At 39.1% G+C, this 22136-nt stretch overlaps 1 protein-coding gene and 1 pseudogene across 1 annotated transcript in view; both read right to left on the bottom strand.

Moving 5' to 3' along the window:
- The window catches only part of Ninl (ninein like), a 160898-nt gene that overhangs the window by 66998 nt on the left and 71764 nt on the right, over positions 1 to 22136 (bottom strand). The window contains exons 2-3 of the mRNA XM_026393038.2: positions 12320 to 12510; positions 3487 to 3583 (exon numbers count right to left, since the gene is read on the bottom strand). Coding sequence (XP_026248823.2) covers positions 3487 to 3583; positions 12320 to 12499 — 277 coding nt within the window. The 5' untranslated portion in view covers positions 12500 to 12510. The remainder of the gene's footprint in view (positions 1 to 3486; positions 3584 to 12319; positions 12511 to 22136) is intronic.
- LOC113185800 (DCN1-like protein 1 pseudogene) lies at positions 4643 to 5799 on the bottom strand (annotated as a pseudogene).

Below are 22136 nucleotides of genomic sequence, written 5' to 3'. Positions count from 1 at the left end.
CATGACCCTCCTGGAATACCACCCCGGCCACAGAGAAGACTCTGGCTACCACAGTCCTGGGACTCAACTACATACCTGCACACCTGGGGATGGTGCAGCCCACCCTCCCCTCATGCTACTTAGAGCCATAAGCTGCCCAGAATGACCCATGCTCTTTCATAATCCTCCTCAACGTTCTCATCAGAGAAGCCCATCGAGAAACCACCCTCCATCAGGTTCTCCATCACAGACGACAGTCCACGAAGTTTGTCAGCACAGAAACAAAATGGCAGAGGAGTGGGCCATGGCAACAATGCCAGGAACAGCTCTCTAGTCCCCACAGAATCACAGGGTCTCTCCCTCTGGGGTGAGGAGCACCATAAGTCACCTGGGACTGGCATCTTTCCGGCGTGCTCTGGGCCAGTCTCCTGTCGTCCCACCCTCAGGGCACCTGAGGCACATGACCCAACACACCCGGCAGCAGCCCAGAGTGGAGAGCACACGTTCCGCCCAAATCCTGCACACTATGTGCAGGAAATGCACACAGAGCAGGAGAAAGTGTAACAAAGTCCAAAAAAGCAAAGCACACGTATTTGTATGTTCAATATTGGCTTTTCTTTAATAAAAGGAGAAAGATGACCGGGAAGCAGGGGTGATCTTCAAAATGCAAGATACATACTCACCTCGTGAAACTCTAGATACCACTGGAGTATCCAAAGCACCTTTTTTTCTGATCACAGTGAGGGTGACAAGAAGGAGCAGCTAAGAGACTGAAAATCAGGAAAAGGATGACATTTTGACTACAGCAGAGGAGGCAAGCAGGGCCTGAGACCAGAGCCCTGCAGCAGCAGGAAACAGAGGGGGCAAGAAGGGGATTGAATGCACTGGGAACATGGGATGCACGTGGGGGATGGGCAGGCCAGTGAGCACAATGAGAAGGGCTGGGTGGGGGGATACTGAACCAGGCTCAACCCTGGAGAGCACAGGCAGGACCCACCTTGACTCTCCATACCACAAGCGCACAGCACCAGTTCAGCCTTTATTTTTTAAACCAGAGATACAGATATTTATTGAGATGGTTTTATGTAGATTTTTTTTTGTTCAAAAAGTGAAAGATCAAATAATGTAGGTAATTTAAACATAAGCCATTAATGTTTTTCTGCCTTCAGTGCCCTTTTAGAAGATATATAAATTGTGATTAATCCCAATAAGTAAAATGAAGAAATGGTGTAAAGATTATTCACTATGAGTAAAAGTACATAAAAATAGTACCAAAACTTTGATCCCTGTCCAAATGTTTATTCCTGACAAAAAAAAAATTACTTCTTTGGAACCATTGCTATATATATGATTTTTTGTAATAAACATTTTTGTGATTTTTTTGCATATCACCTGATATATTTGAGTCAAATATATGATATGTCAAGATCATTGTACTGTCATGTGTAACTAATAAAAAAAATTCTGTAAATGAGTCAGAAACATAATAATGGTCATTCTTTATTGAAAGCACTGTATTCATTATAAAAATGATATAAGCTTAAAAATTAAAAGATAGCTCAAATATCAAGGGAGTTTAGGAGTTAGAAATTTTTCTTTCAGAATACAGGTGGTAAAATAAGTAGATGGAACATGTGCTGGGAGGAAGACAAGAGTCTTTGCAGAGGAGTCAGCAGAGATTCGAGTCTTTCTCAGGGCTATCTTTTGCACAAAAAGAAAATGTGCAGCCTAAATATACCAGTTCGGCCTTTTAGCTAGCAGAGAGGGGTGTATGGAGAAGGACAAGGAGATGAAGTCTACCCACTGGCAGGAGGAACAGTGTCTCAGGTGGGGCATAGGACCATTCTGTTAAAGAAAGCTTTGAAATTCTAATCCAAAAGAAAACTGGACTCGATGAGAAAAAGCACAGGTCCTCAATGAGTTTGTTTCTTTGTAAGAACTAAGAACACGTGGCATAGAAGGAGAGTTTTAAGCTTACGAGCACCCCATGGCAGGGAGGACTTCCTGAGTTGTTTGGTATAGACAAGGGAGTACACAGCAGTAGGGCTGGGTCTGTCTTGTCTTTTCTTAAATATTTTTTAGTTGTCAATGGATCTTTATTTTACTTATTTATATGCAGCGCTGAGAATCAAACCCAGTGCCTCACACAGGCTGGGCAAGCGCTCTACCACTGAGCCACAACCCCAGCCCTGGACCTCACTTTTCTGAAGACACTTTGATATTTCTTTCTGATTGTGTTACAAACTCCTGTGAGTCAGGAAAGGCATGTGGCCCTCTTCTCATCTGAGAGAGAAAGGTGTGAGATAAGGCATTGACAGGATCATGCAAATGGTCTGAGTGGAGCTGGTTTGACAGAAGGTTTCCCTGTAACCTTAGAGCTCTGGGCACTGTGCCCAAGGTCTCTACACCCAGCAAGGAGTAAGAAGGGAGCCTGACCAAATAGCACCTAATGGAATAATCAGGGTTCCATGCGCAAGGGTTTAAAGCTGGAAAATTGGGGCTCCTCAGCACTATTAACTGTGAGATCATGGACAAATTCCTTTCCACCTCAGGTCTCGGTTTTCTCACCTGCATAGTGGGTATAACACCACCACAGGATTTCTATGAGGATGAAACAGAATCTAAATAATATACATAAAGCTCAGAATACACATGGCACAAGCTCTTTGTCCCCTGCCAGTTTCTTTTCTGCCCAATACTGTAATTCCATAGCCATGCACCTGTCTGACCAGTATGCCGTGGGGCACAGAGGAACTGCCGGCCACCATTTCATACTCTCTAAACAGGTCCCACAGCACATCCAGTGGGGCAGTGGTAACAAATGAGTACTGGGCATTACCTTTCACCTCGCAGAGCACATGTCTCTGAGCATTTGATGGATTTATGATCTCAATGGACTCCTGGAAGGAGGAGAAAACTACAGGCAGGTAGTGACCTTTGGTGACCGCTGACCCTTGCTCTCTCTCCTTCTCTCTGCTTCTTGGTTTCCATGAGCTGAGCAGTTCTCCTTTGCCACAAACCCCCAGGATCTTAATATTCTGCCTCATCTAAGGCCCAAAGCAATGGAGCCAGCTGACCATGGAATGAAACCAATGAGTCAAAATAAGTCTTTCATTTTCTAAGTTGTTCTTGTCAGGTATTTTGATCACCATGATGGAAAGCAAAGAATCTGTGACACAGTAGATGCCAGAGTGTCCTGTGCAGGTAGACAGCCTGAGAGCCCTGGAAAGCCACACTGCCATCAGCACTGCACTGCTCCCTCCTCCACACCCATTACACACTGGATCTGGTGAAGCCATCCGCTGCAGGCACAGCATGTGTCATTAAATGCCACTACTTTACAGATGAGGAAATGAAAGGAGAAAAGGTCCAAATGTTTTGCCCAAGTCTACATAGTTTGGTAGTGACAGAAAGTGGGATTAGAATTTAGTTTACAGAACTGCTTGGTTATACTCAGGCCACAAGTAATGAAAAGAAACTCAAGCTGACAGGAGGAAACCCTCTTACCTGATTCCAAAGAACTACTCTCTTCATCTAAGGGGCCAACACCAACAGTGGATGACAGCACAGCCACAAAACCTTCCTTAAATTCCTCAAAGTTAACCTGTATGAATTTAAGAAAAGAGAGGACAATGTTACTTTAGACAGACCCGCTTGATAGCCTTTGCATTTTTTTCTCAGAAACATCTGATTATTTGCCTTATAGTTTGAGAACATTCATTTTATTTTTTCATATGTGTACTTATCATATATGTCCTTAAGATTATTTACAATAGAAGAATATAATAAGAAGGCAACAGTGAACCATAATCTCACCACCACATAAACACAGTTTTATAAAAGCAGATCAACATAATTAGTAAACAGTAGCCAGATGCAGTGGTGTGTACTATAGTCCCAGCTACTTAGGAGGCTGAGGGAGGAGGATCACTGGAGCCCAGGAATTCAAGGCCAACTTGAGCAACAAGTTAGAGACCCATCTCTAAAAATGAGAAAAATTCTAAAAGTTAGAAAGAAAACAGTATATAAAAAAGGAATCTGATGACTATAAAACATTAATACAGATAAAACAAATATTAATTATATCACTTTCCATCAAGAAACAGACCAACCAGCACCATGGATTTCTTTTCAATAAATCTCTTGCCCCTACTCTGATTTTTATAGTGATAACTTCCTTGCTTTTCTATATACATCATTTGCCTGTATCCCTAAAAAACCATGTTTTAGTTTGGCTCTTTTTTGAATTTGATTTAAATGGATTTGTAAAATTCTTGTTTTTATCTTGCTTTTATGGTTCAACATTACTTCTACAATATTCATTTAAGTTGCTATGTATAGGTATACTTCATTCATTTTCTCTGCTGCATAGTATTCTCCTATGTAACCATGCTAACATCAATCCATTGTTCTACTGACAAACTTTTCCACTGTTCCCAGTGTTTAATTATTAAGAACAAAACCAATTTAAACAATGTTGCACATGACCTTTGAGATTTCTCCATGGTACATACCTAAGAACAAGAATCCTGGGTCACAGAATATATATTTATATATCCCTTTGGTGAAATGAACCTTTGCTAATCTTTTTCAGTAACACTTTTTACCTAAAAATCCATTTTCTTTTATATAAAAAAATTACCCCAACTTTTTTTTGATGTTCATTATGTTTAATTCTTATGCCAAACTGTTTTCTGATGAAGACAGCATTGTGCTTTATGCGAGAATGGAAACCTCAAAATAATCACCATAAAGCTTCTAAGACTTATGGGAGAATAAACTAGGATGGTCCACAGATATAAGATGAAATCCACAACGTTGGAATTATAAATGTTTAGAGCGGCCCAGACTAGAAGACAAGCCCAAACCACCATTAGAAGAATGAAATACAATATGGTCCAAGATGTATCCTTAAAGTTTTGTCTCAACCCTCAGTTTGAATTGTGAGGATTGATCTTCAGTTCAGTCCAGCCAGCAGAAATTGACTGTGCAATTTTCCATTGTATTTATTGTACAGACTATGTACATTCTAGAAGGTTCCTTTAGTGCTACACTGTTGTACTTTTTGTCCCAGCAATTTGAGGGCGTGCAAATTCCACAAAGTCATCAATGAGAACAGGCCATGCTCCTTCTTCATCGTAATTAGTCATGTCATCTGCAATCATTGTACTGAAGTCTAAAAGAAGATTCCAAGTATATTTTGGTATTGATCGTTTATGATGTTCCAACAAAAATTTATTCCATAAGTCTAAGAATTTAAATCTTCCATTAAGCACTAAGTTCCAGTAGGCAATGGCCATTTCTAGATCTAATCCTTTTTGTCCTGGATTCTTTGCAAAATTAAAAGTAAACTGGTAAAAATCCTTAAATCGTCCTGGTTCTTTCAATTCTTGTTCCATCTTGGGTATTTGGGCCTTTAGTTTTTCTATGCTGTCACATCCTAATTCTGTCATGCCATCCATAAACTCCTGTTTGGAGAACTCGCACTGTGTTGCTGCTCTAAACTTCCATGCAATGATCAACACACTAAGGCTGGCTGGATCAAGTGCGAGGTCATCACAGAACTGCTGTATACCATCTATTCCAATTTTATTTTCATCTTGAGGATCTTTATATCTATTGTATAGTTGTTCTAACTTCTTCCTGTCCAATGATCCTTTTACACTCTCTCGTATATAAAGTTCAGGATTTTGGAAAAAATTATCTGTTGCAACATCTAACTTCCAGTCATTTTGAGAAAGACAACTTACTGCTGTTTTTTCATTAGATTGTGTGAAGATCATAAACTTTATCCTTCTGCGATGATTTCAACTTGTTCATGTTGGTGTCCTCCAGGCCTCTCCCCTCCTCCTCCGGCTCCGCAGCGAATGGACGGCGGCAGCAGCTCCTCTCACTACCCCAACTTTCTTTTGTTACTGTTTATATGACCCATCTTTTCATCAAACTTTTAATTCCAATTATTTATGTCCTTGTTTCAGATTATCTCTTGTGAGCAGTATTAAAGCTTTTTTTTTCTAGACTATCTTTTAACTGAAATATTTAGTCTATGTATACTTAATGTAATTACTGATATATTTGGATTTTAATCACTATTTTGTACTTTCAAATTGACCTACTTGCTTGTACTTTTCATTCTGTTCTTTGAATTATTGATTATATTTTTATATTTATATATAAATAGTTATATTTTAGGACTCCATCTTCTCTTTATTAACTTAGAAGTTATATAGTCTGTTTCCATTCTTTTACTAATTATCTTGAAACTTGTAACATGTATCCTTTGTTTCTCAAAATTGACTATTAATCAATACTCTTGCCATGTTCTATGATAATGCAAAGCAGGTATAATGCTTAAAAAGTCCATTTACTACGCTCCTGACTTTGTTACCTTTGTTACCATGAATTTTAGTTTTTTATATTTTCAACCCTCAAAAATGTTAATTTTAATTTCACCTAGTGGATGTTCATTTAGAATTACACTGTTTTTCTTGCATTTCTGACCTTGCATCTGGGATAATTTTCCATCTATTTAAAAAATGACATTTATAATTTCATTTTTCTTATATATACTGATGCCAAACTCTTAGTTTGTCTGAGATGTTTTAATTTCACATGCTATCTTTTTTTTTCTTAGCAGAATAACAATTTATAACATATAATAATAATTTATTCTTCTAGAATAGTGGAAATTATTCTGATCCCATTTAAACAGAAAGGACCAATAAACCATAATAGTATCATACAACAAAATATATGACCTTGGGGGGAAAAAAAACCAAGCCACTGATAGACATAACATTGTGAAATTATCTCAGCGACAAAATATTGAATAAAAGGAGACAAAGAGTATGTATTGAGTATGTAGAGTATATTTTCATTTATGTAAAGTTCAGAAATAAGCAAAACAAACCTGTGACATTAGTACCAGGACAGTGGCTAACCTCTGGTGACAGAGGGACCAAAAGGCACATGAGCAGGCATTCAGGGGCTTTTATATCTTTTTGATATAAAAGAAAATGGATTTTTAGGTAAAAAGTGTTACTGAAGTAAAGAGATTAGCAAAGGTTCAGGTCACACAGGTGTGCTCAGTTTGGAATATTCCTTGTGCTGAACATTTTGCTATGTGCTCTTTTCTCTATGCTTCAATGAAACCCAGGCAGAAATAAATCAACAGAAGAGCTATTAGGTCAAAATAGCTCTGAAGTCAGAGTTAGGCAGACAGGCAAGGGTCAGATCCAGAGACTGGAGGGATTGAAATGTTAGTTCCTTCAGAGCCCTTCCTCCACTCTTATCAAGAACCTGACCCTGCTCCAACCTGTTGTCCCAGGGATTCTCATCCCCTACAGGGAATTGTTAATTACTCCCCCTTCCTGCCCAGATCACTCCTCTCAGGCCTCTTCAGCTCACCTGTTTCCCACTTTGGGCCATCCCACAGAGTATTTCCTGAACCTAGTCACATTTGCAGGAAGGAGAAAGAGAAGGGGAAGAACAAAGGAAGCCTAGGACATATAAAAAAGGGCAAAACCAGGGCTGAGGCTATGGCTCAGTGCCAGAGTGCTTGCCTTGCATGCATGAGGCACTGGGTTTGATCCTCAGCACCAACATAAAAATAAACAAATAAAATAAAGGCATTCTGTCCAACTGCAACTACTTAATTAATTCATTAATTAATTAATTTTAAAAAAGGCAAAAACCTCTCACTTCTTGGGATACCAGGAAACCCTTTTAAAATAAACCCTGCTTTATATGCTTGCCTCAGCGTACTTCTCTAGTGTTATACTTCAACGTGTGAGGGAGCAGAACTCATCAGTTACTCTTCAGTAACTGGCAGTATCAGCACCACAGATGTTAGAGCTGCAGGAGCAGAACTTGAATGAGCATATCTCTGTTGCTCCCACTGAAGTCAGATTTAAAGATAGTGAAAAACCAGCCTCTACCTCAGAGCAAAGCCTGTCCAAGGAAGGGACATCACCTTTGTCCTTGGAAAGACCCACAGAGCACTCCTAGGCACATTCCCACCCTGCTAAGTTGTTTATCTACAAATAACAGGAGAGATCTGCTGTGCCAGGTGTCCCTGACTCAGTCAGGCTAGGTGGGGACCCATAGCAACCCCCTAGCAGCCACCAATCAGCATGAGACAAGGAAATATCTGGGATGCCAGATGACCCTCCCAGTAGTTTATGGTGTTGGGAAACCATGTAGTTTAGCACGAACACCCCTCTTGGCTTAAATCAATCAGTTCAAATGAATCCCCCTCTCATAGTAACCAATCACCCCTACCCAACTTGTTCCTGCCAGTGAAAGTGCTAATCATGTTTTAGAGTTGTTATTTGATTTTCCCGCGGTGTGTGATGATTTGCTAAGAGATGCTATGATGTATGTGGGGGTCCCTGCCTTCTCCAAAGAGTGTATAAAACTGCTGCAAACCCTGGGCTGGGGGCCTCTCAGCGTCACCAGTTGCTGTGTGCTTGCGGAGGACCGAGCTAGCTCGCAATAAACACCTCTTTGCTGCTTACATCGATCTTGGTCTCTGGTGGTCTTTTGGGGGTCCTGAATTCGAGCATAAAAATAGGTAGTTAGTGTAATTAGGTAAATCGGGTCTAATATTGAGTAAGATAAAGAAAATGGAGACCATTATCGAATGGAGTCCAGGAAACCAGAACAGCAGTTAGGGAAATTAATTAATTAATTAATTAATGTCCCCAGGCCCTTTCTGCCCAGATTACTCCTCCAGTCCACCTATCTCCTACCTTTGGGCCTTCCCACCTGCATTGTATCACTGCAGGATAGAGGGAAATAAAGGACAGGAATGTGGGAGGACTAAAAGAAGACCTTAGATATAAAAAAGGAAAGACCTCCTCCTTCCAAGGATTCCGCCTTTCAGGTCCCCTTCTTCCTCCGGGGGAGAAGACTTGTCTGCTGTCCTTTAATAAAACCTTCCACTTTCCACTCTACACTTGCCTGGGTGTTATACTTCAGTGGTAACACCATGATGGCAAGCTGCTACTTTCCCTGTGTATACAATTATTTTTCTGGATTATGAGCTGACTGCTGTAGGTGCTCAACAAATCCTATGTGTTTGCCTCTATGTTCTTTCACTGCTAAGCAGAATTCTGTTTCTCACATCTAGAGGGATTTTTTTTTTCACCTTTATTCTCAGAAGACACTTTTGCCAGGAATGAACCTTAGGTCAGCAGTTACTTTCTTTCAGCACATTGGAGGTACTGACCACTGTATTCTTCCCTCTATTGCAGTGGAGAAGGCAGCTATCGATCTAACTATGGTTCATTTTTAGGATATGCATTTTCTCTGGCTAATTTTTTAAAAAAAATTGTTAAACTTTTCATTTTGAGATAGTTATAGATTCAGATGCAGTTATAAGAAAAATAAAGAGATCCTGTGTACCCACCTGTGACCACTTTTAACATGTCTGTCTTTGTTTTCCTTCAGTACCACAACAATATAGTCAGGTGAGGATTTCTTTTTATTTATACTCTTTGGAATACCATGGGCTTTTGGAATCCCAAGCGGTATGCTTCATCTGTTCTGAACATTATCTCCTAGTATCTCTTCATATAATGCTTCTCTCCTTTCCTCCTGGGTCTCCAATTCAAAGAATCCTGAAACTTATCACTCTACCCCTTTACCATCTTTTTGTTTTTAATCTATCTTCATGCTACATTCTGGAGGATTAGACTTTTCAGTCTAATTTGTTTCCATGTTTAGATTTGTTATATAATTTCTTAGCCATCCCTCTAAGAAGTCCTATGGATCTTTTCAAATTCATTTTTTAAAAGTCTCCTAATATGGTAACAATAATTGTTTTAGATTTTGTGGGTCTGCTTCCATTGTTGCTTGTTTTTGTTGATTCTTACTCAATCTGATTTGTTTGTTTTGTGCCTGCTAACCCAATTGTATGCTGGTCATTGCATTTAGCTATTACTTAGGACTAATTTCAGAGCTTAAGAGTAAGCATTTGTCTGCCTTTGCCAGATGTCACAGCAATACCAATGCTTTAATGAAAGGCTTGAGGATATGTAGACTCTGAGGGGGACACAAGACCAAACTACAAAGAAGCACAAAAGTTGACTGACATGAAAGTCATCTTTGTCCAACAGGTATTACCCATTAGGATTCTCCCTTAAATTTGGGGCTGGTTTCCCACATTCTAACATTGGGCAAACCTGGTTTTGACATATTTACCTTTTGAGTCCCCAGAGATCAATTTTACAGTTGCTTACTTATGATCAGAAAATATTCTGAGGGCAAATGGGATTTTGGGTGTTGAGGTCACCTCTCTAGGTACTTGGTTTAGCACGGATTTTTGGACTCGTAATTTCTTCCTAAGTCTGTTTTGCTCTTTACTGTCTTTGAGATTTTTGGTTTACTTGCTCTATGAGGAAGGTTGGCCAGAGTTTGCTAACTTGCCACCACTGAAATAGCTGAAGTCTCATTTCTTTTTAGGGCTGCATAAAATTTCATCATATGGACCTACTAGAATTTATGTAATCAATCCCAAAATGAAAAGACAAGTTCTAATCTTGAATAACCTTGCCTATATACATTTCCCATTAAGATAGAAATCGTATTTCTCTCAGCTCTGCATTCCTAACAGCTGGTATTGATTAACACATTATGAGGTGCTTCAAAAATGTTTGATGGATAATAAAATGGCAAGTTTTGCTTAATCTAATCAGGTTTCCTTTGCATCTTTGATAAAATGATTATCAGCTGACTATCTTCCATCAGGCAGTAGAAGGATATGATGGACCAGTTTGCTGCCATTTTAGACTGGTTATAATATAATTTACATATACCATTAACATACAATATATATATACACCATTTGGACTTGTATGTTTCCTCGTGCCCTTCACTTTCACAACTCTCAAAACAGAAAGAACCCCATTGGCATTCAGATGTTTGCCCTAACAAGACAACCCACCCATCTCCATATGATCTCCGACTCATTCATTGAAATGAAAGGGCTGCATCTGTGCTCTAGAGTCATGTTTGACTTTAAAATTACGCCCAGTGTCACAATGTTAAGAATCATTTTTTTTTTAAGAAGAAGTCTCTCTACCCAAATTTAAAATATTCAAGGTTAAGATCCTCCCCACTGGTCATTTAAAAAAATATTATTATTATTATTATTATTATTATTATTATTTTAGTTGTAGTTGTACACAATACCTTTATTTATATGTGGTGCTGAGGATAAACCCTAGGGCCTTGCACGTGCTAGGCAAGCACTCTACCACTGAGACCCAGCCCCAGCCCCTCCCTTTTTAAATATATATATTTTTAGTTGTAGTTGGACATAATACCTTTATTTATTTATTTTTATGTGGTGCTGAGGATCGAACCCAGTGCTTTGCACGTGCTAGGCAAGTGCTCCACTGCTGAGCCACAACCCCAGCATCCCTGCTGGTATTTTTTTTAAAACACCCCAAAATGATATAATATAAAACAGGCATGGAAATTCCTCATGGTAGTCACAAGAAGTTTAGGCATATTTCCTTTCTGGCTTAATAATAGCAAGATCTAGGATTTTAAAATAAACATTAGCAAGGTTCAAAAACAACCTTGCTAATTCAAATATTACAATATTTATTTTTAAAATTAGAGTTATGTATTAATGACTAAATTTACAGAGTGGAGTTTTTTCCATTTAAAATGAAAGTAGTTTTATTGAATTCTATGGGGAAAATGTTCTTTCATCAAAAATGACCAGTGTGATAATTGGTACTGGGTTTTTTTGTTTTTGTTTTTTTTTTAATCATTAAGACTTCTAAGAAGTAGAAAGGGAGGTCCAGGGTGCCTTTTAGTGTTTCTGATACTGAGAGCAGGTTGTGGTCTAGAATGTAGGTCACCACTCTAGGTGACCTTGAATTTCCTAGTGTTTCCATTTTCTATCTGGCCTAGATGAAATTACAGGCACCTTGAAGATGGGTATCATTTAAGTTCAATAAATTTCAAGTTGGTTAATTTTCTAAGACAATCTGCCCTAAGGTAGTCTGAAATTATATCTGAATGATTTACCCGCTGAGTTGCTACTAGATTCAAGTTTGGTAACCCCTTACCCAAACTTTTCTCCATTCTATTCCCAAGAAAAACCTCTGAAAGTTACTCTCGTAGTAAAAAAAAAAAAAAAAAAAAAAAAAGTAATCCTAAAGAATTTCCTAAATTGTAGGATTGGCAAAGAAGGAAAACATCATTCCATTTGCTAATAACTTTCCTTTGACAAGTATCTTTCCTCAACTGATATTTACCTAATACCTATAATAGCCAACTACACAACTCTGTGCTCTTCTTCATGAAAATGGAATCTAATACCCACCCTGGCAAAGTGGTTGCTTCCAAGAAGAGTCTGCAGGAGTATAGGCAGCTGCTTTTCCAGGTGAAGCTTATAGCACAGTTGGGTCAACTCGTCTCGGTCCAGAAATCCTGTCCCAGTAGTGTCACAGCTGTTGTAGACTTCCCTGAGCTGTGAGACATAGTGGTTCTCCTCTTCATCCATCCCATAGCAGGCTAGCCATGACAGTGGAAAATAAAAACATTAGGACAAGTTTCTTGCCACCCCACATCCTTTCTACATGGCTGGACAAACACAGGTCACAGAGCTGGTATGCGGGAACAGGCATCAGGAGTTGTATTAGAGTCAAGTGCAGCTGGGAGGAATTAATTTCACCTTTACGCAAAAGGCCTGAAGCAGTTAACAAGGACTCAGGATAGAAAGACCAGTGCTTTAATCATAAATCACAAGAAAATGATTGGCACACACTTGTAATCCCAGCAGCTCTGAAGGCTGAGACAGGAGGACAGTGAGTTCAAAGCCAGCCTCAGCAATGGCGAGGCACTAAGCAACTCAGTGAGACCCTGTCTCTAAATAAAATACAAAATAGGGCTGGGGATGTGGCTCCGTGGTCAACTGCCTCTGAGTTCAATCTCCAGTACCAAAAATAAAATAAAATAAAATAAAATAAATAATTAAAAAATTTATTATAGAATAAACAGAAAAAAGGAAACGTGGGACTCTGTGACATGCACCTGTGGTCTCAAGCTCCCTGCAAGGCGGAGGCAAGAAGATCACTTTGAGTCCAGGAGTTTGAGGCCCACCTGGGCAACACAGTCAGACTGTCTTGAAGAGAAAAGAGAGGAGAAGAGGGGAGGGGGAGGAGGAGGAGAAAAGAGAAGAGAAAGAAAGGGAAAGGAAAAATTAAAAAAAAAAAAAGCTAAATACAAAGATAAAGCATCCAAAATTCTACCACTTAAAAATTTATTAGCATTTTTCTAACATACATTCCAATTTTTCTGTGTACATAAACTCATGTGTTTTTTCCTTACAAATACAGGGTCTTTCCCTTACAAATACAAGTATTTACTTACAAATACTAAAATTAGTAGTAAAAACTTAACCCAAATTTCACTAAAGTGCTTATAAGAAAACATGGCAACTCCAATAAAGATACACACAGGATATGAATATATCTCCCAAGAAATCATATGATTAACAAACCACCTAAAAGCATTCAAACTAAAACAAGAAGACTATTTGTGACTGTCAAATTATCCAGACTAAAAACCTTCCTTGCTCACTCAGACTGAAGACTAATAAGAAAGATCTTACACATCACCAGAGAAAGGACCAACCAATAGGTATTTCTGCAGGATACTGTGTCTATATATAAAAACATAAATATTCCTTTCATCTGATCTAATTATTTCACTTACATAAGATTCCTTTGTACTTATGAAACAGATACAGACAAAGATATGAGTTCATCGGAGTATTATTTATGAAAGAACAGGAAAGAAAACAACCTAAATTATAAAACCAAGGAAAAGGGCTGGGGATGTGGCTCAAGCGGTAGCGCGCTCGCCTGGCATGCGTGTGGCCCGGGTTCGATCCTCAGCACCTCATACAAACAAAGATGTTGTGTCCGCCAAAAACTAAGCAAATAAATAAATAAATTCTCTCTCTCTCTCTCTCTCTCTCTAAAAAAAAATAAATAAAAATAAAACAAAGGAAAAATGTTTGTTAAATTACAAGTGTGTTTATATGACATAATATTAAATTATCTCAAAACTCATATTTCTATAAAAATATTTACTAGTATGGGAAGTATAGTTAGTAAATATTGAGACAGAATACAAGAGTTATTAAATGGGATGGCATCAAAATTAAAAAGCCTCTACACAGCAAAAGAAACAATTAGATATGTAAAGAGAAAACCCATAGAATGGGAGAATATCTTTGCCAGCTACTCTTTCAACAGAAAATTAATATCCAGAATATATAAAGAATTCAATAAACTTAATACCTAAAAATCAAATAACCCAATTAATAAAGGGGCAAAGAAATTAAACTGACATTTCTCAAAAGAAACACAAATGGACAACCAATATACAAAAAAATGTTCAATATCGTTAGCATTTAGGGAAATGAAAATCAAAACTACATTGAGATTTCATCTCACTCCAGTCAGAATGGCAGTCATCAAGAATACAAACAATAATCAATGCTGGAAAGGATGTGGAGAAAAAAACAAACAAACACCTAGTGGGTTTGTAAATTATTACAACCACTATGAAAATCAGTAAGAATTTCCTCAAAAGATTAGAAATGAAACCACATATGACCTGGTATTTATCCTAAAGAATTAAAGCCATCATGCTATCGTGATACATGCATACCCATGCATGTTCACAATTCATAATAGCCAAATTATGGAACCAGCATAGGATGCACCAATGGATAAATGGATTAAAACATGTGGTATATATACACAATGTAGGTTTATTTAGTCAGAAAGGAGAATGAAATCATGTCATCTGCAATACACTGCATAGAATTTGAGAATATCACATCAAATGAAATAAGCCAAAGTCGGAAGCTCAAGGGTCATATGTTTTTCTTTCATATGTAGAAATTAGAGAGGAAAAAGTAAAAGGTAGGGCAGGAGAGAATCTCATGAAAACCAAAGGGAAATCAGTAGACTAGAGGAAAGAGACCAGGAAGAGGAAGGAGGGGAGGAAAAGTAGAAATACTGAGGAATGATATGGGCCAAATTATGTTGTTATATTGTGGGCATGTACAAATATACAAATTATGTACAAGTATAATCACCAATAAAAATATGGAAAAATAGTGAGGAAGAATAAAAGCTGTTTTAATCATATAGCTAATATAGTTATTGGTCATTTTATATATAATGATTCATTTATGCCTTGTAACAATTGTGTCACGAAGTGTCTACAATTTCTAGGGGAAACATTTTAAGAAAGGAAAAGAAAAATTCAATTATACTAAAATGGTAAGATTCTTTCGTGGTTTTATATGCTTATATTTCTTATTTTGTACTTTTTATATTTCTCAAAAATTTTATATCAAGTAGAATACTTTTAAAAACCTGGAAAAAAATGTTGAGAAAACATGAAAAGTACTAAAGTCCTAAAGATATTAGGATGAACCAACCGAACCACTAAAGTTTAACCATTTTGACCCACAAATATGGCAATTTCATATGGTTCAGACTATTATATAGGCACAAAAACTAAGGAAAAAATCTAAGAGGAAACGTGATAAGGAAACAAAGTCAATCAAACTCATTAATAATCAGATCATTCACAAACATGAAATAATGAAGCAACACATCTTACTAGTAGGCCACATCACAATAAATGCCAACTTAATAGATGCAGATGGTGTTTACTTGCCAACACCTACAAAAGGCAGGGAGATCTGAGTCAGAACTATATCAAGGACTGAAATATGTTCAGACTAAGCCTTCAATGGGAATTCTGCATGCTTAACATCTTAGTTGAAAAAGCAATAAAACTAATGACCAAAAAAAATCAACATTAAAGCTAGGCATGATGAAGTATACCTGTAATCCCAGCACTTGGGAAGTTAAGGCAGAAGGATGCCTTGAGCCCAGGAATTTAGGATCAGCCTGGGCAACAGAATGAGACCTTGTTTAAACAGCAAACAAAAAAGTAGAATCTTCATCCTGATATTTCACTGTGACTGTAGTAGGCAGAATGCCTTCTCTGATCTCTTAAACACTTGTTTATAAAATGTATACAATTAGCCAGTGTCCACACTAAGGATACATAAACCAGTTCATGATCTCAGCTCTCATGAAGTATAAAATGGTAATGAACCTGTTCAACAATCTCTGTGGGTGCGCCGAGCTTGCTAACCAAATTATTTATTACTTTGTCATACAGGATTACACAGATGTTAGGAAAGGTCAAAGAAGGGTGAACACCTGTAACTCTTTCAACCCACTGCAAGAAGCATCCAGAATAAAAATGGACAGAAAAACATCCACAATCAGTAAGAAAGTAAACTGAACTTTCTTTTTTTTTTTTTTTTTTTAGAGACAGTGAGAGTGGAGAGAGGAGAGAGAGAGAGAGAGAGAGAGAGAGAGAGAGAGAGAGAGAGAGAGAGAGAGAGAGAGAGAATTTTTAATATTTATTTATTTTTAGTTCTCGGCGGACACAACATCTTTGTTGGTATGTGGTGCTGAGGATCGAACCCGGGCCGCACGCATGCCAGGCGAGCGCGCTACCGCTGAGCCACATCCCCAGCCCCTAAACTGAACTTTCTTAAGTCAACATCTTTCAAACTATTTTCTTTGGTAGACAAAAAACCTTTCATCCTGATCTACATAATATTGATATTTGAGCCAGGCACAGTGGTGCACACCTGTAATCCCAGTGGCTCAGGAAGGTGAGACAGGAGAATTGCAAGTTCAAAGCCAGCCTCAGCAACAGCGAGGTGCTTAGCAGCTCAGTGAGACCCTGTCTCCAAATAAAAAATACAAAATAGGGCTGGGGATGTGGCTCAGTGACCAAGTGCCCCTGAGTTCAATCCCCAGTATCAAAAACCAAAACAAACAAAACAAAAGCAAACAAAAAAAAAACCTGTTGGATATTTGCAAATGTCAATTTTTGATAAGCCAGAAGTAAATTCACAGGAGAACACACAGTAAGAAAGACAAGTGGGGGTGCTGGGGTTATGGCTCAGTGGTAGAGTGCTTGCCTAGCATGTATGAGGCACTGGGTTCCAGTCTCAGCATCACATATAAATAAAATAAAAGTCCACTGACAACTAAAAAAATATTAAAATAAAAAAAGACAAGTGGTACAATTCAGAATCTGAAAGGCAAGGAAAGAGAACACAGTGGTGCGGGTGAATGGGAGGGGCTGACCTCAGGCAGAGCTAAACATAGTAATACTTCCTTCAGTGCTCCCATTCCCGCATCTTCATGAATGGTAGACAAATCCTGTTTTGAAATCTCCTCTATTTCCCCCTATATTTAGTTGTAATCAATTTAAAAAATTAGAAGTATGTAAATTAACAACAAACAAAACAACAACAACAAAACTCCATCCCTCCACCCAACCTGATTCCTAATGAAAACCAGTACTCAGAGTGTAGGCTTTCAGACTATTTCCAAGTCTCTATAATATATTAAGTCAGTCATGCACGTGTGCATACATAAAACACATAGATATACATTTTTTCACATGAAAAAGGACATATTATTTTGCAACTTGTTCTTTTAACTGATATTCTCAGAGATCTTTCCATATCTTCCTCATTTAAAAACAACACCATACTAGGAACTGGGATTGTGTCTCAGTGGGAGAGCATTTGCCTATAATCTATGAGGCCCTGGGTTCAACCCTCAGCAACACATATAAATATTTAAAAAAAAAATAAATAAAAGGTCCATCAACAACTACAAAAAAAAGTTCTTTAAAAGGCCATACGTGATCTTGTATGCAGGAATGCCACAGAATATATCTAAATATTCTCTTAGTAGGAAACATCAGACAAATCCAGGTTTTGTTTTTAAAAAATCATGGGTAATAAAAATCCCTATTCATCCCTCCCTATTTCTCCTGTGAGCCCTGAAAGGGGTGAACCCATTGCTATTCCCACTAACCCACCCCAGCAGGCTGCTTCTCTGGGATGGTTTGAGAGTACTCCAGGGGACAGGTGTGTTTGAAGAAGCATTAGCTGGCTGGACTGTTTTCCCAAGATTGGGGGGTAAAGAGAAAAGTCTCCCAGCTGTGGGCAAGTAGGGGTGGCCTTGGCTCTCAGTTGTCCCTATGTCACAGCTTTTTATGTACATGGGGAACCAACAGCACAATATGGTGATTCGAAGTTCTTGCTGAGGTGCATCTTTCTTTTTTTAAACTGAGAAGGAAGAGAGTATCCAACTGGAGCCTGAGGGGCTCTAGCTGCCCACCAACAAACTCTGTTTGTGGCAAGGCTCATCCCCCAGCACCACACACCCTTCATGGGTCAAGGAGAGACAGAAAGAAAGAAATAACTTGAAAGACTGGAACTGCAGGCCATAAGACCTGACAAGAAGAACAGCTTTTCCTCATCACCCACAGTGGCTGGGGTAACTCCTTCCTCACTTCCTCTCAGGACCACAGGGTTTTTTTGTTTGTTTGTTTTGTTTTTGTTTTTGTTTTTTTTTGTACCGGGGATTGAACCCATGGGTACTTTACCACTGAGCTACATCCCCGGTCCTTTGAATTTATTATTCTGAGACAGGGTCTTCCTAAGTTGTTAGGGCCTCGTTGAGTTTCTGAGGCTAGCCTCAAACTTGCAGTCCTCTTGCCCCAGCCTTCCAAGTCACCGAGCGCCCAGCCAAATTCACATTTTTAAGGCTAGACTTGGATTTATCCAGGAGATAGAAGTTTTAGTTGCTGAATGACCAGAGAAATACATGCCCCCTGGAAGGCCAGGCAGCAGGGCTGGTGCTTGGAAAGAACCTGTGCCTCAGACTACAGCAGCATGGACAGCAGAGTGCTGAGCAGGCCCAAAGGGGGCCCAGGGGGCACTGCAGACACCGACCTTGCTAAAAATAAACATGGTCAGTTCTGAAAACAGATCAGTACCTAGTAAAAGTGATGGAGGAAACCAGCTCAGGCCCTTTTGCTCTCAGGCCTTCTTCCATGTAGGAAGCAGAGAACAGCCCTCACCAGACACCAAACCTGTCAGCGTTGTGACCTTGGGACTTCACAGTCTCCAGAACTGTGAGAAATGAATTTCTGTTATTTATAAATTTCCCTGTCTTTAGATACTGTGTTATAGTAGCACAAACAGACTAAGATACCATCTAAGGAACCCAGCCCTGGGAGGAAGAGCTCCTGAACCAGGCAGGTATGACCACCATGGACCTCACCTTCCTCACACCTGCCCTGGCTCTCTTGCCCACAAGGCAGACGAGTACCTGCGAAAAGCCCTAGCCAGCACTCCCAATCTCAGAGCCTACCATGGTGCAGAAAATTTAACGTACAATCTCCAGACTTCCCAAATGCCAGAAATGTTTAGATTTATATTTTTATGTCTGATAGTTTGGATTTATGTTTTTATGAACCTGCTTAAGCAACCACAATATATGATACCGTAATAGCAAAACACAGAGAAGGTCACTGGCACCATGGAGTCCTTGAAACTCCAGGCTGTTTCTCCCAGAACAACAAGAAAAGATCTAGGCTGGAGCAGAGGATAGGCCATGGGGGTAGGGAGACACATAAGCTTGAGAACCATCCCAGAGGAAAGATCTCACAAACTGAGACCCAGCAAATTCTCAGAAGCACAGGGCAAGTTAGGCATGGAGCACACCTGCCTGCATTCCTGACCTTATATTGCAGGATGAAGAAGGATGCAGGAATGGGGGCTGGAGGTGAAAGGGCACTGGACAGTCTCTGAATCAGCAATGAAGCCCCAGTCATCTGTGTGAACCCATCCACCTACTCATCTGAGTAGGGAAACTTCCAATCTGACCTACTGCCCCCTGAGAAACAGCTGATGTGGAGTGGAGGGTAGGGTTACACCCTGCCTTGCTCAACTTCACAAGGCTGGCTGATAGGCCATTCCTCCTTTCCCATCCTTTTCCTTGTCCCCATGAATCTGAGACCATGCCCTTGCCAGATATAGGGAAGCAGGAGAGCCAGGTACAACAGGTCTACAGATAAGTTGAAAAGACCTTTTGATCACAATTTGCTAGGACATTTCCTAGCCCACATCCTAGACAACGTCCAGCCGTGTTTTCAAAATGATGGAAAGGAGGAGGTACTTACTGTCTCTATTCATGCACACACCACAGAATCTGTCCTCTCTTCATCCTAGGATTGAGTGTGGGGGTATCTTTCTCTAGTGTCTCAAATACCCATGACTTAACCTTAGTGGTTGAGACAGTCGGAAACGTGGGCCAGGAAAGCACGGGAAACCTCAAGGCAGACTTCTTTTACTTGGAAACATGGCCAAGGAGCCTTGCCACTATAAGGGGCTCCTCCCTTCAGGGGTCCCAAATATGGCTCAGGTGACAGGTTTTTGTCTAGTGCCAAACTCTGAACACCATGGTATTGTAGATCTCAAAAGTGGTGGAAAAGCTCCAAATGGAAACCTCAGAATTCCAATGCTCACATACACGCCATCTGCCAATAATGCCAGTTGAAGAGAACCCACCGGAGAGCAGAGGGAAGTAAATATGAGGTTTAACAAATGCCCTACAGGTGTACACACAGAGGAAAGCTGTAATATTCACAGAGAGATAAAAGAGAATCATTATAGTCATGAAACAAAATAAACGGCTAGACAAAAAGAATGATTAGAGACCAAAGGAAGCTTCTTATGTGTCAACATATTATTGTTGCCATAAAAAAATCAAATGGCAGAATTAGAAGGTAAGTACAAGAAAACCTTCCATTAAATGGAAACAATGAGCAGATAAAGAATAAGAAAAAGTAAGGACTTAAGAAATTACCTCCTGCTTGCACAAGCCTGTAATCCCAGCAGCTCAGGAGGCTGAGGCAGGAGAATGGCAAGTTCAAAGTTAGTTTCAGCAACAGAGAGGTGCTAAGCAACTCTGTGAGACTCTGTTTCTTTTATTTTAAATATTTGTTTTTTAGTTGTAGTTGGACACAATACTTTTGTTTCACTTGTTTATTTTTATGTGGTGCTGAGGATCGAACCCAGGGTCTCCCACGTGCAAGTCGAATGCTCTAAGGCTGAGCCACAACCCCAGCCCGAGACTCCGTTTCTTTAAAGTACAAAATAGGGCTGGGGATGTGGCACAGTGGTTGACTGTCCCTGAGTTTAAAAAAAAAAAAAAGGAAGAAGAAGAAGAAGTCCTTATAGAAATAGTTATTAAAATACTGAGGTACTGCCATAAAGACAGGCACACGCAGACCACTGGAGCCCAGAGAAAAATCCTCACATATAGGGTCAAAAGATCTTCAACAAGGGTGTGAAAACCACACAACAGGGAAAGAACTGTCTCCTCTTCAACAAATATTGTAGAGACAACTTGATACTCACAAACAGAAGAATCAGATTTAACTCCTATCTTATACCATATTAAAAATTAATTCAAAATGGATCCAAGACTTCAAGTAAGAACTAAACTACAAAATCCTTAGAAGAGATTAAAAGAAAAGGCTTTGGGAATGATTTCCATTGTGTAGCACTGAAAGCATGGGCAACAAGAGCAAAAATGGACAAAAGAGATAACATCATAGGGCTGGGGTTGTAGTTCAGCAGTAGAACACTTGCCTAGCACGTGGGAGGCCCTGGGTTCGATCCTCAGCACCACATAAAAATAAATAAATAAAATAAAGGTATTGTGTCCAACTATAATTGAAAAATAAATATTTTTTTAAGAGAGAGAGAACATCAAACTTAAGAATTATATAGTGAGTCCTGTATGAAACTGGAGAAAATACTTGCACATTGCATATCTGATAAGGAGTTAACAACCAAACACCTAAAAAACTTCTACAACTGAAGAACAAAACAAGTATTCCAGTTTTTAAAAATGGGGAAAGGATTTAAATAGACTGTTCTCCAAAGAAGATATACAAATGATGTAGGAACATATGAAAAAAAAAAAGGCACCCAACTTCTCTATTAGAGAAATATATATTAAAAACACAAGAAGGAGGATCACAAGTTCTTGGCCAGTCTCAGCAATTTAGCGAGATCCATTTTCAAAATAAAAATTAAAAAGGTCTGAGGATACAGCTAGGTGGTAGAGTGCCCCTGGGTTCATCTCACTACCAAAAAACAAAAAATCCCAGAAAGTAGCAAATCTAGAGGAAGATGTGAAGAAATTAGAATCCTT

Source organism: Urocitellus parryii, chromosome 6 (genome assembly GCF_045843805.1).
Source record: "Urocitellus parryii isolate mUroPar1 chromosome 6, mUroPar1.hap1, whole genome shotgun sequence".
Taxonomy (NCBI): Eukaryota; Metazoa; Chordata; class Mammalia; order Rodentia; family Sciuridae; genus Urocitellus; species Urocitellus parryii.
Note: the sequence above shows the minus strand (reverse complement) of the source record. Positions and strands in the feature narration are given on the sequence as shown.